The sequence below is a fragment of the Carcharodon carcharias genome (assembly GCF_017639515.1).
Source record: "Carcharodon carcharias isolate sCarCar2 chromosome X unlocalized genomic scaffold, sCarCar2.pri SUPER_X_unloc_6, whole genome shotgun sequence".
NCBI classification, from domain to species: Eukaryota; Metazoa; Chordata; class Chondrichthyes; order Lamniformes; family Lamnidae; genus Carcharodon; species Carcharodon carcharias.
This window is the reverse complement of record NW_024470883.1, coordinates 98,114-120,587: the sequence shown is the minus strand read 5'-3', so window position 1 is coordinate 120,587 and position 22,474 is coordinate 98,114. Positions and strand designations below refer to the sequence as shown.

Sequence of the window (22,474 nt, the reverse complement as noted above, 5' to 3'; positions counted from 1 at the left end):
AAGGAGTGCACAGTGAGACAGGGAGCTGGAGGGAGAGAGGGAGGGAGTCCACAGCGCGGTAGGGAGCTGGAGGGAGGGAGTCCACAGTGCAGTAGGGAGATGGAGGGAGGGAGGGAGTCCACAGTGCGGTAGGGAGATGGAGGGAGGGAGGGAGTCCACAGTGCGGTAGGGAGCTGGAGGGAGGGAGGGAGTCCACAGTGCGGTAGGGAGCTGGGGGGAGGGAGGGGAGTCCACAGTGCGGTAGGGAGCTGGAGGGAGGGAGGGAGGGAGGAAGTCCACAGTGCGGTAGGGACCTGGAGGGAGGGCGGGAGGGAGGAAGTCCACAGTGCGGTAGGGAGCTGCAGGGAGAGAGGGAGGGAGTCCACAGTGCGGTAGGGAGCTGGAGGGAGGGAGGGAGTCCACAGTGCGACAGGGAGCTGGAGGGAGGGAGGGAGTCCACAGTGCGGTAGGGAGCTGGAGGATGAGAGGGAGGGAGTCCACAGTGCGATAGGGAGCTGGAGAGAGGGAGAGAGGGGGAGTACACAGTGCGGTAGGGAGATGGAGAGAGGGAGGGAGGGAGTCCACAGTGCGGTAGGGAGCTGGAGGGAGGGAGGCAGTACACAGTGCGGTAGGGAGCTGGAGGGAGGGTGGCAGCGAGCCCACAGTGCGGTAGGGAGCTGGAGGGAGGGAGGGAGTCCACAGTGCGGTAGGGAGCTGGAGGGAGGGAGGGAGTCCACAGTGCGGTAGGGAGCTGGAGGGAGGGAGTTCACAGTGCGGTAGGGAGCTAGAGGGAGGGAGGGAGTCCACAGTGCGGTAGGGTGCTGGAGGGAGGGAGGGAGGGAGGGAAGGGGAGTCCACAGTGCGGTAGGGAGCTGGAGGGAGGGAGGGAGGGAGTCCACAGTGCGGTAGGGAGCTGGAGGGAGGGAGGGAGTCCACAGTGCGACAGGGAGCTGGAGGGATGGAGGGGAGTCCACAGTGCGGTAGGGAGCTGGAGGGAGGGAGGGAGTCCACAGTGCGGTAGGGAGCTGGGGGGAGGGAGGGGAGTCCACAGTGCGGTAGGGAGCTGGAGGGAGGGAGGGAGGGAGGAAGTCCACAGTGCGGTAGGGAGCTGGAGGGAGGGAGGGAGTCCACAGTGCGGTAGGTAGCTGGAGGGAGGGAGGGAGGGAGTGCACAGTGCGACAGGGAGCTGGAGGGAGAGAGGGAGTCCACAGTGCGGTAGGTAGCTGGAGGGAGGGAGGGAGGGAGTCCACAGTGCGGTAGGGAGCTGGAGGGAGGGAGGGAGTCCACAGTGCGGTAGGTAGCTGGAGGGAGGGAGGGAGGGAGTCCACAGTGCGGTAGGGAGCTGGAGGGAGAGAGGGAGGGAGTCCACAGCGCGGTAGGGAGCTGGAGGGAGGGAGTCCACAGTGCGGTAGGGAGCTGGAGGGAGGGAGGGAGCCCACAGTGCGGTAGGGAGCTGGAGGGAGGAGGGAGGGAGACCACAGTGCGGTAGGGAGCTGGAGGGAGGGAGGGAGTACACAGTGCGGTAGGGAGCTGGAGGGAGGGAGGGAGATAGTCCACAGTGCGGTAGGGAGCTGGAGGGAGGGAGGGAGATAGTCCACAGTGTGACAGGCAGCTGGAGGGAGGGAGGGAGTCCACAGTGTGAAAGGCAGCTGGAGGGAGGGAGCGAGTCCACAGTGTGAAAGGCAGCTGGAGGGAGGGAGCGAGTCCACAGTGCGGAAGGGAGCTGGAGGGAGGGAGAGAGTCCACAGTGCGGTAGGGAGCTGGAGGGAGGGAGGGAGTCCACAGTGCGGTAGGGAGCTGGAGGGAGGGAGAGAGTCCACAGTGCGGTAGGGAGCTGGAGGGAGGGAGGGAGTCCACAGTGCGGTAGGGTGCGGGAGGGAGGGAGGGAGTCCACAGTGCGGTAGGGAGCTGGAGGGAGGGAGTCCACAGTGCGGTAGGGAGCTGGAGGGAGGGAGGGAGTCCACAGTGCGACAGGGAGCTGGAGGGAGGGAGGGAGTCCACAGTGCGGTAGGGAGCTGGAGGGTGAGAGGGAGGGAGTCCACAGTGCGATAGGGAGCTGGAGGGAGGGAGGGACTCCACAGTGCGGTAGGGAGCTGGAGTGAGGGAGAGAGGGGGAGTCCACAATGCGGTAGGGAGCTGGAGGGAGGGAGGCAGGGAGTCCACAGTGCGGTAGGGAGCTGGAGGGAGGGAGGCAGGGAGTCCACAGTGCGGTAGGGAGCTGGAGGGAGGTAGGGAGTCCACAGTGCGGTAGGGAGCTGGAGGGAGGGAGGGAGTCCACAGTGCAGTAGGGTGCTGCAGGGAGGGAGGGAGTCCACAGTGCGGTAGGGTGCTGGAGGGAGGGAGGGAGTCCACAGTGCGGTAGGGAGCTGGAGGGAGGGAGTTCACAGTGCGGTAGGGAGCTGGAGGGAGGGAGGGAGCCCACAGTGCGGTAGGGAGCTGGAGGGATGGAGGGAGTCCACAGTGTGACAGGCAGCTGGAGGGAGGGAGTTCACAGTGCGGTAGGGAGCTGGAGGGAGGGAGGGAGGGAGTCCACAGTGCGGTAGGGAGCTGGAGGGATGGAGGGAGTCCACAGTGTGACAGGCAGCTGGAGGGAGGGAGGGAGTCCACAGTGTGACAGGCAGCTGGAGGGAGGGAGCGAGTCCACAGTGCGGTAGGGAGCTGGAGGGAGGGAGAGAGTCCACAGTGCGGTAGGGAGCTGGAGGGAGGGAGGGAGTCCACAGTGCGGTAGGGTGCGGGAGGGAGGGAGGGAGTCCACAGTGCGGTAGGGAGCTGGAGGGAGGGAGTCCACAGTGCGGTAGGGAGCTGGAGGGAGAGAGGGAGGGAGTCCACAGTGCGGTAGGGAGCTGGAGGGATGGAGGGAGTCCACAGTGCGATAGGGAGCTGGAGGGAGGGAGGGACTCCACAGTGCGGTAGGGAGCTGGAGGGTGAGAGGGAGGGAGTCCACAGTGCGATAGGGAGCTGGAGGGAGGGAGGGAGTCCACAGTGCGATAGGGAGCTGGAGGGAGGGAGGGAGTCCACAGTGCGGTAGGGAGCTGGAGGGTGAGAGGGAGGGAGTCCACAGTGCGGTAGGGAGCTGGAGGGAGGGAGAGAGGGGGAGTCCACAGTGCGGTAGGGAGCTGGAGGGAGGGAGGCAGGGAGTCCACAGTGCGGTAGGGAGCTGGAGGGAGGGAGGCAGGGAGTCCACAGTGCGGTAGGGAGCTGGAGGGAGGGAGGGAGTCCACAGTGCGGTAGGGAGCTGGAGGGAGGGAGGGAGTCCACAGTGCAGTAGGGTGCTGGAGGGAGGGAGGGAGTCCACAGTGCGGTAGGGAGCTGGAGGGAGGGAGTTCACAGTGCGGTAGGGAGCTGGAGGGAGGGAGGGAGCCCACAGTGCGGTAGGGAGCTAGAGGGAGGGAGGGAGTCCACAGTGCGGTAGGGAGCTGGAGGGAGAGAGGGAGGGAGTCCACAGTGCGGTAGGGAGCTGGAGGGAGGGAGGGAGTCCACAGTGCGACAGGGAGCTGGAGGGAGGGAGGGAGTCCACAGTGCGGTAGGGAGCTGGAGGGTGAGAGGGAGGGAGTCCACAGTGCGATAGGGAGCTGGAGGGAGGGAGAGAGGGGGAGTCCACAGTGCGGTAGGGAGCTGGAGGGAGGGAGGCAGGGAGTCCACTGTGCGGTAGGGAGCTGGAGGGAGGGAGGGAGTCCACAGTGCAGTAGGGTGCTGGAGGGAGGGAGGGAGTCCACAGTGCAGTAGGGAGCTGGAGGGAGGGAGTTCACAGTGCGGTAGGGAGCTGGAGGGAGGGAGGGAGCCCACAGTGCGGTAGGGAGCTAGAGGGAGGGAGGGAGTCCACAGTGCGGTAGGGAGCTGGAGGGAGGGAGGGAGGGAGTGCACAGTGCGGTAGGGAGCTGGAGGGAGGGAGTCCACAGTGCGACAGGGAGCTGGAGGGAGGGAGTCCACAGTGAGGTAGGGAGCTGGAGGGAGGGAGCGAGGGAGTCCACAGTGAGGTAGGGAGCTGGAGGGAGGGAGGGAGGGAGTGCACAGTGCGGTAGGGAGCTGGAGGGAGGGAGTCCACAGTGCGACAGGGAGCTGAAGGGAGGGAGTCCAAAGTGCGGTAGGGAGCTGGAGGGAGGGAGGGAGTCCACAGTGCAACAGGGTGCTGGAGGGAGGGAGGGAGTCCACAGTGCAACAGGGTGCTGGAGGGAGGGAGGGAGTCCACAGTGCGGTAGGGAGCTGGAGGGAGGGAGGGAGACCACAGTGCGACAGGGAGCTGGAGGGAGGGAGTCCACAGTGCGGGAGGGAGCTGGAGGGAGAGAGGGAGTCCACAGTGCGGTAGGGAGCTGGAGGGAGGGAGGGAGTCCACAGTGCAACAGGGTGCTGGAGGGAGGGAGGGAGTCCACAGTGCGACAGGGTGCTGGAGGGAGGGAGGGAGTCCACAGTGCGGTAGGGAGCTGGAGGGAGGGAGGGAGTCCACAGTGCGGTAGGGAGCTGGAGGGAGGGAGGGAGTCCACAGTGCGGTAGGGAGCTGGAGGGAGGGAGGGAGTCCACAGTGCGACAGGGAGCTGGAGGGAGGGAGGGAGTCCACAGTGCGACAGGGAGCTGGAGGGAGGGAGGGAGGGAGAGAGGGAGGGAGTCCACAGTGCGGTAGGGAGCTGGAGGGAGGGAGGAAGTCCACAGTGCGGTAGGGAGCTGGAGGGAGGGAGGGAGGGAGTCCACAGCACGGTAGGGAGCTGGAGGGAGGGAGTCCACAGTGCGGAAGGGAGCTGGAGGGAGGGAGGAAGTCCACAGTGCGGTAGGGAGCTGGAGGGAGGGAGTCCACAGTGCGGTAGCGAGCTGGAGGGAGGGAGTCCACAGTGCAGTAGGGAGCTGGAGGGAGGGAGGGAGTCCACAGTGCGGTAGGGAGCTGGAGGGAGGGAGGGAGTCCACAGTGCGGTAGGGAGCTGGAGGGAGGGAGGGAGTCCACAGTGCGACAGGGAGCTGGAGGGAGGGAGGGAGTCCACAGTGCGACAGGGAGCTGGAGGGAGGGAGGGAGGGAGTCCACAGTGCGGTAGGGAGCTGGAGGGAGGGAGGGAGTCCACAGTGCGGTAGGGAGCTGGAGTGAGGGAGGGAGTCCACAGTGCGACAGGGAGCTGGAGGGAGGGAGGGAGGGAGTCCACAGTGCGACAGGGAGCTGGAGGGAGGGAGGGAGGGAGTCCACAGTGCGGTAGGGAGCTGGAGGGAGGGTGGGAGTCCACAGTGCGGTAGGGAGCTGGGGGGAGGAAGGGGAGTCCACAGTGCGGTAGGGAGCTGGAGGGAGGGAGGGAGGGAGGGAGTCCACAGTGCGGTAGGGAGCTGGAGGGAGGGAGGAAGTCCACAGTGCGGTAGGGAGCTGGAGGGAGGGAGGGAGGGAGTCCACAGCGCGGTAGGGAGCTGGAGGGAGGGAGTCCACATTGCGGAAGGGAGCTGGAGGGAGGGAGGGAGTCCACAGTGCGGTAGGGAGCTGGAGGGAGGGAGGGAGTCCACAGTGCGGTAGGGAGCTGGAGGGAGGGAGGGAGGGAGTCCACAGTGCGGTAGGGAGCTGGAGGGAGGGAGGGAGGGAGTCCACAGTGCGGTAGGGAGCTGGAGGGAGGGAGGGAGTCCACAGTGCGATAGGCAGCTGGAGGGAGGGAGCGAGTCCACAGTGCGGTAGGGAGCTGGAGGGAGGGAGGGAGTCCACAGTGCGGTAGGGAGCTGGAGGGAGGGAGGGAGGGAGGGAGTCCACAGTGCGGTAGGGAGCTGGAGGGAGGGAGGGAGTCCACAGTGCGGTAGGGAGCTGGAGGGAGGGAGGGAGTCCACAGTGCGGTAGGGAGCTAGAGGGAGGGAGGGAGTCCACAGTGCGGTAGGGAGCTGGAGGGAGGGAATCCACAGTGCAGTAGGGAGCTGGAGGGAGGGAGGGAGGGGGAGTCCACAGTGCGGTAGGGAGCTGGAGGGAGGGCGTCCACAGTGCGGTAGGGAGCTGGAGGGAGGGAGGGAGGGAGTCCACAGTGCGGTAGGGAGCTGGAGAGAGGGAGTCCACAGTGCGGTAGGGATCTGGAGGGAGAGAGGGAGGGAGTCCACAGTGCGGTAGGGAGCTGGAGGGAGCGAGTCCACAGTGCGGTAGGGAGCTGGAGGGAGAAGGGAGGGAGTCCACAGTGCGGTAGGGAGCTGGAGGGAGGGAGGGAGGGAGTCCACAGTGCGGTAGGGAGCTGGAGGGAGGGAGGGAGGGAGTCCACAGTGCGGTAGGGAGCTGGAGGGAGGGAGGGAGGGAGTCCACATTGCGGTAGGGAGCTGGGGGGAGGGAGGGAGTCCACAGTGCGGTAGGGAGCTGGAGGGAGGGAGGGAGGGAGGGGGAGTCCACGGTGCGGTAGGGAGCTGGAGGGAGAAGGGAGGGAGTGCACAGTGCAACAGGGAGCTGGAGGGAGGGAGAGAGGGGGAGTCCACAGGGCGGTAGGGAGCTGGAGGGAGGGAGTGCACAGTGCGACAGGGAGCTGGAGGGAGGGAGGGAGTCCACAGTGCGGTAGGGAGCTGGAGGGAGGGAGGGTGGGAGTCCACAGTGCGTTAGGGAGTTGGAGGGAGCGAGTCCACAGTGCGGTAGGGAGTTGGAGGGAGGGAGGGAGGGAGTCCACAGTGCGGTAGGGAGCTGGAGGGAGGGAGGGTGGGAGTCCACAGTGCGTTAGGGAGTTGGAGGGAGCGAGTCCACAGTGCGGTAGGGAGTTGGAGGGAGGGAGGGAGGGAGTCCACAGTGCTGTAGGGAGTTGGAGGGAGGGAGTCCACAGTGCGGTAGGGAGCTGGAGGGAGGGAGGGAGTCCACAGTGCGGTAGGGTGCTGGAGGGAGGGAGTCCACAGTGCGGTAGGGAGTTGGAGGGAGGGGGTCCACAGTGTGGTAGGGAGCTGGAGGGAGGGGGTCCACAGTGCAGTAGGGAGCAGGAGGGAGGGAGGGAGGGAGTCCACAGTGCGGTAGGGAGTTGGAGGGAGGGAGTCCACAGTGCGGTAGGGAGCTGGAGGGAGGGAGTCCACAGTGCGGTAGGGAGCTGGAGGGAGGGATTCCACAGTGCGGTAGGGAGCTGGAGGGAGGGAGTCCACAGTGCGGTAGGGAGTTGGAGGGAGGGAGTCCGCAGTGCGGTAGGGAGCTGGAGGGAGGGAGTCCACAGTGCGGTACGGAGCTGGAGGGAGGGAGTCCACAGTGCGGTAGGGAGTTGGAGGGAGGGAGTCCACAGTGCGGTAGGGAGTTGGAGGGAGGGAGTCCACAGTGCGGTAGGGAGTTGGAGGGAGGGAGTCCACAGTGCGGTAGGGAGCTGGAGGGAGGGAGTCCACAGTGCGACAGGGAGCTGAAGGGAGGGAGTCCACAGTGCGGTAGGGAGCTGGAGGGAGGGAGGGAGTCCACAGTGCAACAGGGTGCTGGAGGGAGGGAGGGAGTCCACAGTGCGGTAGGGAGCTGGAGGGAGGGAGGGAGGGAGTGCACAGTGCGACAGGGAGCTGGAGGGAGGGAGGGAGTGCACAGTGCGACAGGCAGCTGGAGGGAGGGAGGGAGTCCACAGTGCGGTAGGGAGTTGGAGGGAGGGGGTCCACAGTGTGGTAGGGAGCTGGAGGGAGGGGGTCCACAGTGCGGTAGGGAGCTGGAGGGAGGGGGTCCACAGTGCAGTAGGGAGCAGGAGGGAGGGAGGGAGGGAGTCCACAGTGCGGTAGGGAGTTGGAGGGAGGGAGTCCACAGTGCGGTAGGGAGCTGGAGGGAGGGAGTCCACAGTGCGGTAGGGAGCTGGAGGGAGGGATTCCACAGTGCGGTAGGGAGCTGGAGGGAGGGAGTCCACAGTGCGGTAGGGAGTTGGAGGGAGGGAGTCCGCAGTGCGGTAGGGAGTTGGAGGGAGGGAGTCCACAGTGCGGTAGGGAGCTGGAGGGAGGGAGTCCACAGTGCGGTACGGAGCTGGAGGGAGGGAGTCCACAGTGCGGTAGGGAGTTGGAGGGAGGGAGTCCACAGTGCGGTAGGGAGTTGGAGGGAGGGAGTCCACAGTGCGGTAGGGAGTTGGAGGGAGGGAGTCCACAGTGCGGTAGGGAGCTGGAGGGAGGGAGTCCACAGTGCGACAGGGAGCTGAAGGGAGGGAGTCCACAGTGCGGTAGGGAGCTGGAGGGAGGGAGGGAGTCCACAGTGCAACAGGGTGCTGGAGGGAGGGAGGGAGTCCACAGTGCGGTAGGGAGCTGGAGGGAGGGAGGGAGGGAGTGCACAGTGCGACAGGGAGCTGGAGGGAGGGAGGGAGGGAGTGCACAGTGCGACAGGGAGCTGGAGGGAGAGAGGGAGGGAGTCCACAGTGCGGTAGGGAGCTGGAGGGAGGGAGTCCACAGTGCGGTAGGGAGCTGGAGGGAGGGAGGGAGGGAGTCCACAGTGCGATAGGGAGCTGGAGGGAGAGATGGAGGGAGTCCACAGTGCGGTAGGGAGCTGGAGGGAGGGAGGGAGTCCACAGTGCGACAGGGAGCTGGAGGGAGGGAGGGAGGGAGTCCACAGTGCGACAGGGAGCTGGAGGGAGGGAGGGAGGGAGTCCACAGTGCGACAAGGAGCTGGAGGGAGGGAGGGAGGGAGTCCACAGTGCGGTAGGGAGCTGGAGGGAGGGAGTCCACAGTGCGGTAGGGAATTGGAGGGCGGGAGGGAGCCCACAGTGCGGTAGGGAGTTGGAGGGAGGGAGGGAGCCCACAGTGCGGTAAGGAGATGGAGGGAGGGAGTGAGGGAGTCCACAGTGTGGTAGGGAGCTGGAGGGAGGGAGTCCACAGTGCGGTAGGGAGCTGGAGGGAGGGAGGGAGTCCACAGTGCGGTAGGGAGTTGGAGGGATGGAGTCCACAGTGCGGTAGGGAGCTGGAGGGAGGGAGTCCACAGTGCGGTAGGGAGCTGGAGGGAGGGAGTCCACAGTGCGGTAGGGAGCTGGAGGGAGGGAGTCCACAGTGAGGTAGGGAGTTGGAGGGATGGAGTCCACCGTGCGGAAGGGAGCTGGAGGGAGGGAGTCCACAGTGCGGTAGGGAGCTGGAGGGAGGGAGTCCACAGTGAGGTAGGGAGTTGGAGGGAGGGAGTCCACAGTGCGGAAGGGAGTTGGAGGGAGCGAGTCCACAGTGCGGTAGGGAGCTGGAGGGAGGGAGGGAGTACACAGTGCGGTAGGGAGCTGGAGGGAGGGAGGGAGGGAGTCCACTGTGCGGTAGGGAGCTGGAGGGAGGGAGGGAGGGAGTCCACAGTGCGGTAGGGAGCTGGAGGGAGGGAGGGAGGGAGTCCACTGTGCGGTAGGGAGCTGGAGGGAGGGAGGGAGGGAGTCCACAGTGCGGTAGGGAGCTGGAGGGAGGGAGTCCACAGTGCGGAAGGGAGTTGGAGGGAGCGAGTCCACAGTGCGGTAGGGAGCTGGAGGGAGGGAGGGAGTACACAGTGCGGTAGGGAGCTGGAGGGAGGGAGGGAGGGAGTCCACAGTGCGGTAGGGAGCTGGAGGGAGGGAGGGAGTGCACAGTGCGGTAGGGAGCTGGAGGGAGGGAGGGAGGGAGTCAGTCCACAGTGAGGTAGGGAGCTGGAGGGAGGGAGGGAGTCCACAGTGCGGTAGGGAGCTGGAGGGAGGGAGGGAGGGAGTCCACAGTGCGGTAGGGAGCTGGAGGGAGGGAGGGAGTCCACAGTGCGGTAGGGAGCTGGAGGGAGGGAGGGAGTTCACAGTGCGGTAGGGAGTTGGAGGGAGGGAGTCCACAGTGCGGTAGGGAGCAGGAGGGAGGGAGTCCACAGTGCGGTAGGGAGCTGGAGGGAGGGAGAGAGGGGGGAGTCCACAGTGCGGTAGGGAGTTGGAGGGAGGGAGGGAGCCCACAGTGCGGTAGGGAGCTGGAGGGAGGGAGTCCACAGTGCGGTAGGGAGCTGGAGGGAGGGAGGGAGCCCACAGTGTGGTAGGGAGCTGGAGGGAGGGAGGGAGGGAGTCCACAGTGCGGTAGGGAGCTGGAGTGAGGGAGTGAGGGAGTCCACAGTGCGGTAGGGAGCTGGAGGGAGGGAGTCCACAGTGCGGTAGGGAGCTGGAGGGAGGGAGGGAGTCCACAGTGCGGTAGGGAGCTGGAGGGAGGGAGTCCACAGTGCGGTAGGGAGCTGGAGGGAGGGAGTCCACAGTGCGGTAGGGAGCTGGAGGGAGGGAGTCCACAGTGCGGTAGGGAGCTGGAGGGAGGGAGTCCACAGTGCGGTAGGGAGCTGGAGGGAGGGAGTCCACAGTGCGGTAGGGAGCTGGAGGGAGGGAGTCCACAGTGCAGTAGGGAGCTGGAGGGAGGGAGGGAGGGAGTCCACAGTGCGGTAGGGAGCTGGAGGGAGGGAGTCCACAATGCGGTAGGGAGCTGGAGGGAGGGAGTCGACAGTGAGGTAGGGAGTTGGAGGGAGCGAGTCCACAGTGCGGTAGGGAGTTGGAGGGAGGGAGGGTGTGAGTCCACAGTGCGGTAGGGAGATGGAGGGAGGGAGTCCACAGTGCGGTAGGGAGCTGGAGGGAGGGAGGGAGGGAGTCCACAGTGCGGTAGGGAGCTGGAGGAAGGGAGGGAGGGAGTCCACAGTGCGGTAGGGAGCTGGAGGGAGGGAGGGAGTCCACAGTGCGGTAGGGAGCTGGAGGGAGGGAGTCCACAGTGCGGTAGGGAGCTGGAGGGAGGGAGGGAGGGAGTCCACAGTGCGGTAGGGAGTTGGAGGGAGCGAGTCCACAGTGCGGTAGGGAGTTGGAGGGAGGGAGGGAGGGAGTCCACAGTGCGGTAGGGAGTTGGAGGGAGGGAGTCCACAGTGCGGTAGGGAGCTGGAGGGAGGGAGTCCACAGTGCGGTAGGGAGCTGGAGGGAGGGAGGGAGTCCACAGTGCGGTAGGGAGGTGGAGGGAGGGAGGGAGTCCACAGTGCGGTAGGGAGCTGGAGGGAGGGAGGGAGTCCACAGTGCGGTAGGGAGCTGGAGGGAGGGAGGGAGTCCACAGTGCGGTAGGGAGCTGGAGGGAGGGAGGGAGTCCACAGTGCAGTAGGGAGCTGGAGGCAGGGAGGGAGGGAGTCCACAGTGCGGTAGGGAGCTGGAGGGAGGGAGGGAGTCCACAGTGCGGTAGGGAGCTGGAGGGAGGGAGGGAGGGAGTCCACAGTGCGGTAGGGAGCTGGAGGGAGGGAGTCCACAGTGCGCTACGTAGTTGGAGGGAGCGAGTCCACAGTGCGGTAGGGAGTTGGAGGGAGGGAGGGACGGAGTCCACAGTGCGGTAGGGAGCTGGAGGGAGGGAGGGAGGGAGTCCACAGCGCGGTAGGGAGCCGGAGGGAGGGAGTCCACAGTGCGGTAGGGAGCCGGAGGGAGGGAGGGAAGGAGTCCACAGTGCGGTAGGGAGCTGGAGGGAGGGAGGGAGTCCACAGTGCAGTAGGGAGTTGGAGGGAGGGAGTCCACAGTGCGGTAGGGAGCTGGAGGGAGGGAGTGAGGGAGTCCACAGTGCGGTAGGGAGTTGGAGGGAGGGAGGGAGTCCACAGTGCGGTAGGGAGTTGGAGGGAGGGAAGGAGTCCACAGTGCGGTAGGGAGTTGGAGGGAGGGAAGGAGTCCACAGTGCGGTAGGGAGTTGGAGGGAGGGAGGGAGTCCACAGTGCGGTAGGGAGTTGGAGGGAGGGAATGAGTCCACAGTGCGGTAGGGAGTTGGAGGGAGGGAAGGAGTCCACAGTGCGGTAGGGAGTTGGAGGGAGGTGTGCTCTGGGAACCCGGGTTCGAAACCCGCCATGGCAGACGGTGGAATTTGAATTCAATAAAAATCTGGATTTAAAACTCTGACGATGACCATGAAAACATTGCTGATTGTTGTAAAACCCCACCCAGTTCACTAACGCCTCCCTTACCTACATCTGAATCCAGACCAACAGCAATGTGTGCTTGACTGTTAGATAAAAGCCCTCTGAACAAGGCCATTCAGTGTTGGACTAGACAGTGATTCCCAGCACCCATAAACAAATCACTTAGTGGGAAGAAGCCCCACAGAGTGGGAATAGGGAGCTGGGCACAGTATGGGGAGGGGGACAGGGACAGGGGCTTATACACGATAGGGAGTGGGGACAGTATGGGGAGGGGGACAGGGACAGGGACAGGGGGTTATACACGATAGGGAGTGGGGACAGAATGGGGAGGGGGACAGGGACAGGGACAGGGGGTTATACACGATAGGGAGTGGGGACAGTATGGGGAGGGGGACAGGGACAGGGGGTTATACACGATAGGGAGTGGGGACAGTATGGGGAGGGGGACAGGGACAGGGGGTTATACACGATAGGGAGTGGGGACAGTATGGGGAGGGGGACAGGGACAGGGGGTTATACACGATAGGGAGTGGGGACAGTATGGGGAGGGGGACAGGGACAGGGGGTTATACACGATAGGGAGTGGGGACAGTATGGGGAGGGGGACAGGGACAGGGGGTTATACACGATAGGGAGTGGGGACAGTATGGGGAGGGGGACAGGGACAGGGGGTTATACACGATAGGGAGTGGGGACAGTATGGGGAGGGGGACAGGGACAGGGGGTTATACACGATAGGGAGTGGGGACAGTATGGGGAGGGGGACAGGGACAGGGGGTTATACACGATAGGGAGTGGGGACAGTATGGGGAGGGGGACAGGGACAGGGGGTTATACACGATAGGGAGTGGGGACAGTATGGGGAGGGGGACAGGGACAGGGGGTTATACACGATAGGGAGTGGGGACAGTATGGGGAGGGGGACAGGGACAGGGACAGGGGGTTATACACGATAGGGAGTGGGGACAGTATGGGGAGGGGGACAGGGACAGGGGGTTATACACGATAGGGAGTGGGGACAGTATGGGGAGGGGGACAGGGACAGGGACAGGGGGTTATACACGATAGGGAGTGGGGACAGTATGGGGAGGGGGACAGGGACAGGGGACAGGGGGTTATACACGATAGGGAGTGGGGACAGTATGGGGAGGGGGACAGGGACAGGGGGTTATACATGATAGGGAGTGGGGACAGTATGGGGAGGGGGACAGGGGGTTATACACGATAGGGAGTGGGGACAGTATGGGGAGGGGGACAGGGACAGGGGGTTATACACGATAGGGAGTGGGGACAGTATGGGGAGGGGGACAGGGACAGGGGGTTATACACGATAGGGAGTGGGGACAGTATGGGGAGGGGGACAGGGACAGGGACAGGGGGTTATACACGATAGGGAGTGGGGACAGTATGGGGAGGGGGACAGGGGGTTATACACGATAGGGAGTGGGGACAGTATGGGGAGGGGGACAGGGACAGGGGGTTATACACGATAGGGAGTGGGGACAGTATGGGGAGGGGGACAGGGACAGGGGGTTATACACGATAGGGAGTGGGGACAGTATGGGGAGGGGGACAGGGACAGGGACAGGGGGTTATACACGATAGGGAGTGGGGACAGTATGGGGAGGGGGACAGGGACAGGGGGTTATACACGATAGGGAGTGGGGACAGTATGGGGAGGGGGACAGGGACAGGGGGTTATACACGATAGGGAGTGGGGACAGTATGGGGAGGGGGACAGGGACAGGGGGTTATACACGATAGGGAGTGGGGACAGTATGGGGAGGGGGACAGGGACAGGGGGTTATACACGATAGGGAGTGGGGACAGTATGGGGAGGGGGACAGGGACAGGGGGTTATACACGATAGGGAGTGGGGACAGTATGGGGAGGGGGACAGGGACAGGGGGTTATACACGATAGGGAGTGGGGACAGTATGGGGAGGGGGACAGGGGACAGGGGGTTATACACGATAGGGAGTGGGGACAGTATGGGGAGGGGGACAGGGACAGGGGGTTATACACGATAGGGAGTGGGGACAGTATGGGGAGGGGGACAGGGACAGGGACAGGGCATTATACACGATAGGGAGTGGGGACAGTATGGGGAGGGGGACAGGGACAGGGGGTTATACACGATAGGGAGTGGGGACAGTATGGGGAGGGGGACAGGGACAGGGGGTTATACACGATAGGGAGTGGGGACAGTATGGGGAGGGGGACAGGGACAGGGACAGGGGGTTATACACGATAGGGAGTGGGGACAGTATGGGGAGGGGGACAGGGACAGGGGGTTATACACGATAGGGAGTGGGGGACAGTATGGGGAGGGGGACAGGGGGTTATACACGATAGGGAGTGGGGACAGTATGGGGAGGGGGGACAGGGACAGGGGGTTATACACGATAGGGAGTGGGGACAGTATGGGGAGGGGGACAGGGACAGGGGGTTATACACGATAGGGAGTGGGGACAGTATGGGGAGGGGGACAGGGACAGGGGTTATACATGATAGGGAGTGGGGACAGTATGGGGAGGGGGACAGGGACAGGGACAGGGCATTATACACGATAGGGAGTGGGGACAGTATGGGGAGGGGGACAGGGACAGGGGGTTATACACGATAGGGAGTGGGGACAGTATGGGGAGGGGGACAGGGGGTTATACACGATAGGGAGTGGGGACAGTATGGGGAGGGGGACAGGGACAGGGACAGGGGGTTATACACGATAGGGAGTGGGGACAGTATGGGGAGGGGGACAGGGGGTTATACACGATAGGGAGTGGGGACAGTATGGGGAGGGGGACAGGGGACAGGGGGTTATACACGATAGGGAGTGGGGACAGTATGGGGAGGGGGACAGGGACAGGGGGTTATACACGATAGGGAGTGGGGGACAGTATGGGGAGGGGGACAGGGACAGGGGCTTATACACGATAGGGGAGTGGGGACAGTATGGGGAGGGGGACAGGGACAGGGACAGGGGGTTATACACGATAGGGAGTGGGGACAGTATGGGGAGGGGGACAGGGACAGGGACAGGGCATTATACACGATAGGGAGTGGGGACAGTATGGGGAGGGGGACAGGGACAGGGGGTTATACATGATAGGGAGTGGGGACAGTATGGGGAGGGGGACAGGGACAGGGGGTTATACACGATAGGGAGTGGGGACAGTATGGGGAGGGGGACAGGGACAGGGGGTTATACACGATAGGGAGTGGGGACAGTATGGGGAGGGGGACAGGGACAGGGGGTTATACACGATAGGGAGTGGGGACAGTATGGGGACAGGGACAGGGACAGGGACAGGGGGTTATACACGATAGGGAGTGGGGACAGTATGGGGAGGGGGACAGGGACAGGGGGTTATACACGATAGGGAGTGGGGACAGTATGGGGAGGGGGACAGGGGGTTATACACGATAGGGAGTGGGGACAGAATGGGGAGGGGGACAGGGACAGGGGGTTATACATGATAGGGAGTGGGGACAGTATGGGGAGGGGGACGGGGGGGTTATACACGATAGGGAGTGGGGACAGTATGGGGAGGGGGACAGGGACAGGGGGGTTATACACGATAGGGAGTGGGGACAGTATGGGGAGGGGGACAGGGACAGGGACAGGGGGTTATACACGATAGGGAGTGGGGACAGTATGGGAGGGGGACAGGGACAGGGGGTTATACACGATAGGGAGTGGGGACAGTATGGGGAGGGGGACAGGGACAGGGACAGGGGGTTATACACGATAGGGAGTGGGGACAGTATGGGGAGGGGGACAGGGACAGGGACAGGGGGTTATACACGATAGGGAGTGGGGACAGTATGGGGAGGGGGACAGGGACAGGGGGTTATACACGATAGGGAGTGGGGACAGTATGGGGAGGGGGACAGGGACAGGGGTTTTATACACGATAGGGTGTGGGGACAGTATGGGGTGGGGGACAGGGACAGGGGGTTATACACGATAAGGAGTGGGGACAGTATGGGGAGGGGGACAGGGACAGGGGGTTATACACGATAGGGAGTGGGGACAGTATGGGGAGGGGGACAGGGGACAGGGGGTTATACACGATAAGGAGTGGGGACAGTATGGGGAGGGGGACAGGGACAGGGGGTTATACACGATAGGGAGTGGGGACAGTATGGGGAGGGGGACAGGGACAGGGGGTTATACACGATAGGGAGTGGGGACAGTATGGGGAGGGGGACAGGGACAGGGACAGGGGGTTATACACGATAGGGAGTGGGGACAGTATGGGGAGGGGGACAGGGACAGGGGGTTATACACGATAGGGAGTGGGGACAGTATGGGGAGGGGGACAGGGACAGGGACAGGGGGTTATACACGATAGGGAGTGGGGACAGTATGGGGAGGGGGACAGGGACAGGGACAGGGGTTTATACACGATAGGGAGTGGGGACAGTATGGGGAGGGGGACAGGGACAGGGACAGGGGTTTATACACGATAGGGAGTGGGGACAGTATGGGGAGGGGGACAGGGACAGGGACAGGGGGTTATACACGATAGGGAGTGGGGACAGTATGGGGAGGGGGACAGGGACAGGGGGTTATACACGATAGGGAGTGGGGACAGTATGGGGAGGGGGACAGGGACAGGGGGTTATACACGATAGGGAGTGGGGACAGTATGGGGAGGGGGACGGGGGGGTTATACACGATAGGGAGCTGGGCCCAGAATGGAGTGTGGGACAGGGGGTTAGCCACGAGGTCTCATATCCCCCATCTAAACCCACCTACAACCACCGCCACCCCATTACTTGCAGCATTGATACCAGCTTTAAGCAACCAAACCTTACCTTATCCAGAGGGAGCGAGGAACGAGAAAACAGGTTGGGCGGCTGTACATCTCCACGTAACATTACAGCAATTTCAGCAGCCTCTGAGAACAATTTCTGGCTGTAAAATCCATAGGCCAGGTTATAGAGACGAAGGGCTGTGTGGGGAGAGAGGGTACAGGTTACAGAGACACAGGGATGTGTGTGGGAGAGAGGGTACAGGTTACAGAGACGCAGGGCTGTGTGGGGGAGAGAGGGTACAGGTTACAGAGACACAGACTGTGTGGGGAGAGAGGGTACAGGTTACAGAGACGCAGTCTGTGTGGGGGAGAGAGGGTACAGGTTACAGAGATACAGGGCTGTGTGGGGAGAGAGGGTACAGGTTACAGAGATACAGGGCTGTGTGGGGGAGAGAGGGTACAGGTTACAGAGACGCAGGGCTGTGTGGGGAGAGAGGGTACAGGTTACAGGGACACAGGGCCGTGTGGGGGAGAGAGGGTACAGGTTACAGAGACAGGGCTGTGTGGGGAGAGAGGGTACAGGTTAGAGACGCAGGGCTGTGTGGGGAGAGAGGGTACAGGTTACAGAGACACAGGGATGTGTGGGGAGAGAGGGTACAGGTTACAGAGACACAGGGCTGTGTGGGGGATAGAGGGTACAGGTTACAGAGACAGGGCTGTGTGTGGGAGAGAGGGTACAGGTTACAGAGACGCAGACTGGGGGAGAGAGGGTACTGGTTACAGAGACACAGGGCTGTGTGGGGAGAGAGGGTACAGACTATAGAGATGCAGGGCTGTGTGGGGGAGAGAGGGTACGGGTTACAGGGGTGCAAGGCTGTGTGGGGGAGAGAGGGTACAGGTTACAGAGACACAGGGCTGTGCGGGGAGAGAGGGTACAGGTTACAGAGACGAGGGCTGTGTGGGGGAGAGAGGGTACAGGTTACAGAGACACAGGGCTGTGTGAGGGAGAGCGGGTACAGTTTACAGAGACACAGACTGTGTGGGGGAAGAGAGGGTACAGGTTAGAGAGACACAGGGCTGTGTGGGGGAGAGAGGGTACAGGTTACAGAGACACAGGGCTGTGTGGGGGAGAGAGGGTACAGGTTACAGAGACACAGGGCTGTGTGGGGGAGAGGGTACAGGTTACAGAGACGCAGGGCTGTGTGGGGGAGAGAGGGTACAGGTTACAGAGACACAGGGCTGTGTGGGGGAGAGAGGGTACAGGTTACAGGGACACAGGGCCGTGTGGGGGAGAGAGGGTACAGGTTACAGGGACACAGGGCTGTGTGAGGAGAGAGGGTACAGGTTACAGAGACAGACTGGGTTGGGGAGAGAGGGTAAAGGTTACAGAGACGCAGGGCTGTGTGGGGGAGAGAGGGTACAGGTTACAGAGACAGACTGGGTTGGGGAGAGAGGGTAAAGGTTACAGAGACGCAGGGCTGTGTGGGGAAGAGAGGGTACAGGTTACAGACGCAGAGCTGTGTGGCGGACAGAGGGTACAGGTTACAGAGACACAGGGCTGTGTGGGGGAAAGAGGGTACAGGTTACAGAGACACAGGGCTGTGTGGGGAGAGAGGGTACAGGTTACAGAGACACAGGGCTGTGTGGGGGAGAGAGGGTACAGGTTACAGAGACACACTGTGGGGGAGAGAGGGTACAGGTTACAGAGAAGTAGGGCTGTGTGGGGGAGAGAGGGTACAGGTTACAGAGACGCAGACTGTGGGAGAGAGAGGGTACAGGTTACAGAGACAGGGCTGTGTGTGGGAGAGAGGGTACAGGTTACAGAAACGCAGGGCTGTGTGGTGGAGAGAGGGTACAGGTTGCAGAGACACAGGGCTGTGTGGGGAGAGAGGGTACAGGTTACAGAGACGCAGTCTGTGTGGGGGAGAGAGGGTCCAGGTTACAGAGACGCAGACTGTGTGGGGAGAGAGGGTACAGGTTATAGAGACGCAGACTGTGTGGGGGAGAGAGGGTACAGGTTATAGAGACGCAGGGCTGTGTGGGGGAGAGAGGGTACAGGTTACAGAGGCACAGGGCTGTGTGGGGAAGAGAGGGTACAGGTTACAGAGACACAGGGCTGTGTGGGGGAGAGAGGGTACAGGTTACAGAGATACAGGGATGTGTGGGGGAGAGAGGGTACAGGTTATAGAGAGGCAGAGCTGTGTGGGGGAGAGAGGGTACAGGTTATAGAGACGCAGGGCTGTGTGGGGGAGAGAGGGTACAGGTTAGAGAGACACAGACTGCGTGGGGGAGAGAGGGTACAGGTTACAGAGACGCAGGGCTGTGTGGGGGTGAGAGGGTACAGGTTACAGACGCAGGGCTGTATGGGAGAGAGAGGGTACAGGTTGCAGAGATGCAGGGCAGTGTGGGTGAGAGAGTGTACAGGTTATAGAGATGCAGGGCTGTGTGAGGGAGAGAGGGTACAGGTTACAGAGACACAGGGCTGTGTGTGGGAGACACGGTACAGGTTACAGAAACATAGGGCAGTGTGGGGGAGAGGGTACAGGTTACAGAGACGCAGGGCTGTGTGGGGGAGAGAGGGTACAGGTTACAGAGACAAAGGGCAGTGTGGGGGAGAGGGTACAGGTTACAGAGACGCAGGGCTGTGTGGGGAGGGAGTGTACAGGTTACAGAGACAGACTGTGTGGGGGAGAGAGGGTACAGGTTTCAGAGCCACAGACTGTGTGGCGGAGAGAGGGTACAGGTTATAGAGACACAGGGCTGCGTGTGGGAGACACGGTACAGGTTACAGAGACACCGACTGTGTGAGGGAGAGGGGGTACAGGTTACAGAGACGCAGGGCTGTGTGGCGGAGAGAAGGTACAGGTTACAGAGACGCAGGGCTGTGTCGGGGATTGAGGGTACAGGTTACAGAGACGCAGACTGTGTAGGGAAGAGAGGGTACAGGTTACAGGGACACAGGGCTGCGTGTGGGAGACACGGTACAGGTTACAGAAACACAGACTGTGTGGGGAAGAGAGGGTACAGGTTACAGAGACTCAGGGTTGTGTGGGGGAGAGAGGGTACAGGTTACAGGGACACAGACTGTGTGGGGGAGAGAGGGTACAGGTTACAGAGACGCAGGGCTGTGTGGGGGAGAGAAGGTACAGGTTACAGAGACACAGGGATGTGTGTGGGAGAGAGGGTACAGGTTACAGAGACGCAGGGCTGTGTCGGGGATAGAGGGTACAGGTTACAGAGACGCAGACTGTGTAGGGGAGAGAGGGTACAGGTTATAGAGACACACTGTGCGGGGAAGAGAGGGTACAGGTTATAGAGACACAGACTGTGGGGGAGAGAGGGTACAGGTTACAATCGCAGGGCTGCGTGGGGGAGAGAGGGTACAGGTTACAGAGACGCAGGGCAGTGTGGGGAGGGAGTGTACAGGTTACAGAGACAGACTGTGTGGGGGAGAGAGGGTACAGGTTACAGAGACACAGACTGTGTGGGGGAGAGGGTACAGGTTACAGAGACGCAGGGCAGTGTGGGGAGGGAGTGTACAGGTTACAGAGACAGACTGTGTGGGGGAGAGAGGGTACAGGTTACAGAGACACAGACTGTGTGGGGGAGAGAGGGTACAGGTTACAGAGACGCAGGGCTGTGTGAGGAGAGAGGGTACAGGTTACAGAGACACAGGGCTGTGTGGGGGAGAGAGGGTACAGGTTACAGAGAAACAGGCTGTGTGGGGGAAAGAGCGTACAGGTTACAGAAACGCAGGGCTGTGTGGGGGAGAGAGGGTACAGGTTGCAGAGACACAGGGCTGTGTGGGGAGAGAGGGTACAGGTTACAGAGACGCAGTCTGTGTGGGGGAGAGAGGGTACAGGTTACAGAGACACAGGGCTGTGTGGGGCAGAGAGGGTACAGGTTACAGAGATGCAGGGCTCTGTGGGGGAGAGAGGGTACAGGTTGCAGAGACACAGACTGTGTGGGGGAGAGAGAGGATACAGGTTATAGAGACACAGACTGTGTGGGGGAGAGAGGGGACAGGTTATAGAGCCGCAGGGCTGTGTGGGGAGAGAGGGTACAGCTTTCAAAGACGCAGAATGTGTGGGGGAGAATGAGTACAGGTTACAGAGACGCAGGGCTTTGTGGGGGTGAGAGGGTACAGGTTACATGGACACAGGGCTGTGTGGGGAGATTGGGTACAGGTTACAGAGACGCAGGGCTGTGTGGGGCAGAGAGGGTACAGGTTACAGAGACGCAGGGCTGTGTGGGGGAGAGAGAGTACAGGTTACAGAGACGCAGGGCTGTGTGGGGAGAGGGGGTACATGTTACAGAGAAGCAGGGTTGTGTGGGGGAGAGAGGGTACAGGTTACAGAGCCACAGACTGTGTGAGGGAGAGAGTGTACAGGTTACAGAGACGCAGGGCTGTGTGGGGGAGAGAGGGTACAGGTCACAGGGACACAGGCTGTGTGGGGGAGAGAGGGTACAGGTCACAGGGACACAGGCTGTGTGGGGGAGAGAGGGTACAGGTTACAGAGATGTAGGGCTGTGTGGGGGAGAGGGTACAGGTTACAGAGACGCAGGGCTGTGTGGGGAGGGAGTGTACAGGTTACAGAGACAGACTGTGTGGGGGAGAGAGGGTGCAGGTTATAGAGACACAGACTGTGTGGGGGAGAGAGGGTACAGGTTACAGAGACGCAGGGCTGTGTGGGGGAGAGAAGGTACAGGTTACAGAGACACAGGGATGTGTGTGGGAGAGAGGGTACAGGTTACAGAGACGCAGGGCTGTGTCGGGGATAGAGGGTACAGGTTACAGAGACGCAGACTGTGTGGGGGAGAGAGGGTACAGGTTACAGAGACGCAGGGCTGTGTGGGGAATAGAGAGGGTACAGGTTACAGAGACAGAGGGCTGTGTGGGGGAGAGAGGGTACAGGTTACAGAGACGTAGGGCTGTGTGGGGGAGAGAGGGTACAGGTTACAGAGACACAGGGATGTGTGGGGGAGAGAGGGTAAAGGTAACAGAGACGAAGGGCTGTGTGGGGGAGAGAGGGTACAGATTATAGAGACACAGACTGTGTGGGGGAGAGAGGGTACAGGTTATAGAGACGCAGGGCTGTGTGGGGAGAGAGGGTACAGGTTACAGAGACGCAGACTGTGTGGGGGAGAGAGGGTACAGGTTACAGAGACGCAGGGCTGTGTGGGGGAGAGAGGGTACAGGTTACAGACGCAGGGCTGTGTGGGGAGGGAGTGTACAGGTTACAGAGACAGACTGTTTGGGGCAGAGGGTACAGGTTACAGAGACGCAGGGCAGTGTGGGGAGGGAGTGTACAGGTTACAGAGACAGACTGTGTGGGGGAGAGAGGGTACAGGTTATAGAGACAGACTGTGTGGGGAAGAGAGGGTACAGGTTACAGAGACGCAGGGCTGTGTGGGGAGAGAGGGTACAGGTTACAGAGACACAGGGCTGTGTGGGGGAGAGAGGGTACAGGTTACAGAGAAACAGGCTGTGTGGGGGAGAGAGGGTACAGGTTACAGAAACGCAGGGCTGTGTGGTGGAGAGAGGGTACAGGTTACAGAAACACTGGGCTGTGTGGGGGAGAGAGGGTACAGGTTGCAGAGACACAGGGCTGTGTGGGGCAGAGAGGGTACAGGTTACAGAGATGCAGGGCTGTGTGGGGGAGAGAGGGTACAGGTTACAGAGATACAGGGCTGTGTGGGGGAGAGAGGGTACAGGTTACAGAGACGCAGTCTGTGTGGGGGAGAGAGGGTCCAGGTTACAGAGACGCAGACTGTGTGGGGGAGAGAGGGTACAGGTTACAGAGACACAGGGCTGTGTGGGGCAGAGAGGGTACAGGTTACAGAGATGCAGTCTGTGTGGGGGAGAGAGGGTCCAGGTTACAGAGACACAGGGTGTGTGGGGGATAGAGGGTACAGGTTACAGAGGCGCAGGGCTGTGCGGGGGAGAGAGGGTACAGGTTACAGAGACGCAGGGCTGTATGGGGAGAGAGGA

The 22,474-nt window shown here is 62.3% G+C and overlaps 1 protein-coding gene across 1 annotated transcript in view; it reads right to left on the bottom strand.

Annotated features, from left to right (window-relative positions):
• espl1 (extra spindle pole bodies like 1, separase) overlaps positions 1–22,474 on the bottom strand; it is an 85,088-nt gene that overhangs the window by 36,526 nt on the left and 26,088 nt on the right. The window contains exon 5 of the mRNA XM_041182513.1: positions 16,544–16,680. Within this exon, the coding sequence (XP_041038447.1) occupies positions 16,544–16,680 (137 nt within the window). The remainder of the gene's footprint in view (positions 1–16,543; positions 16,681–22,474) is intronic.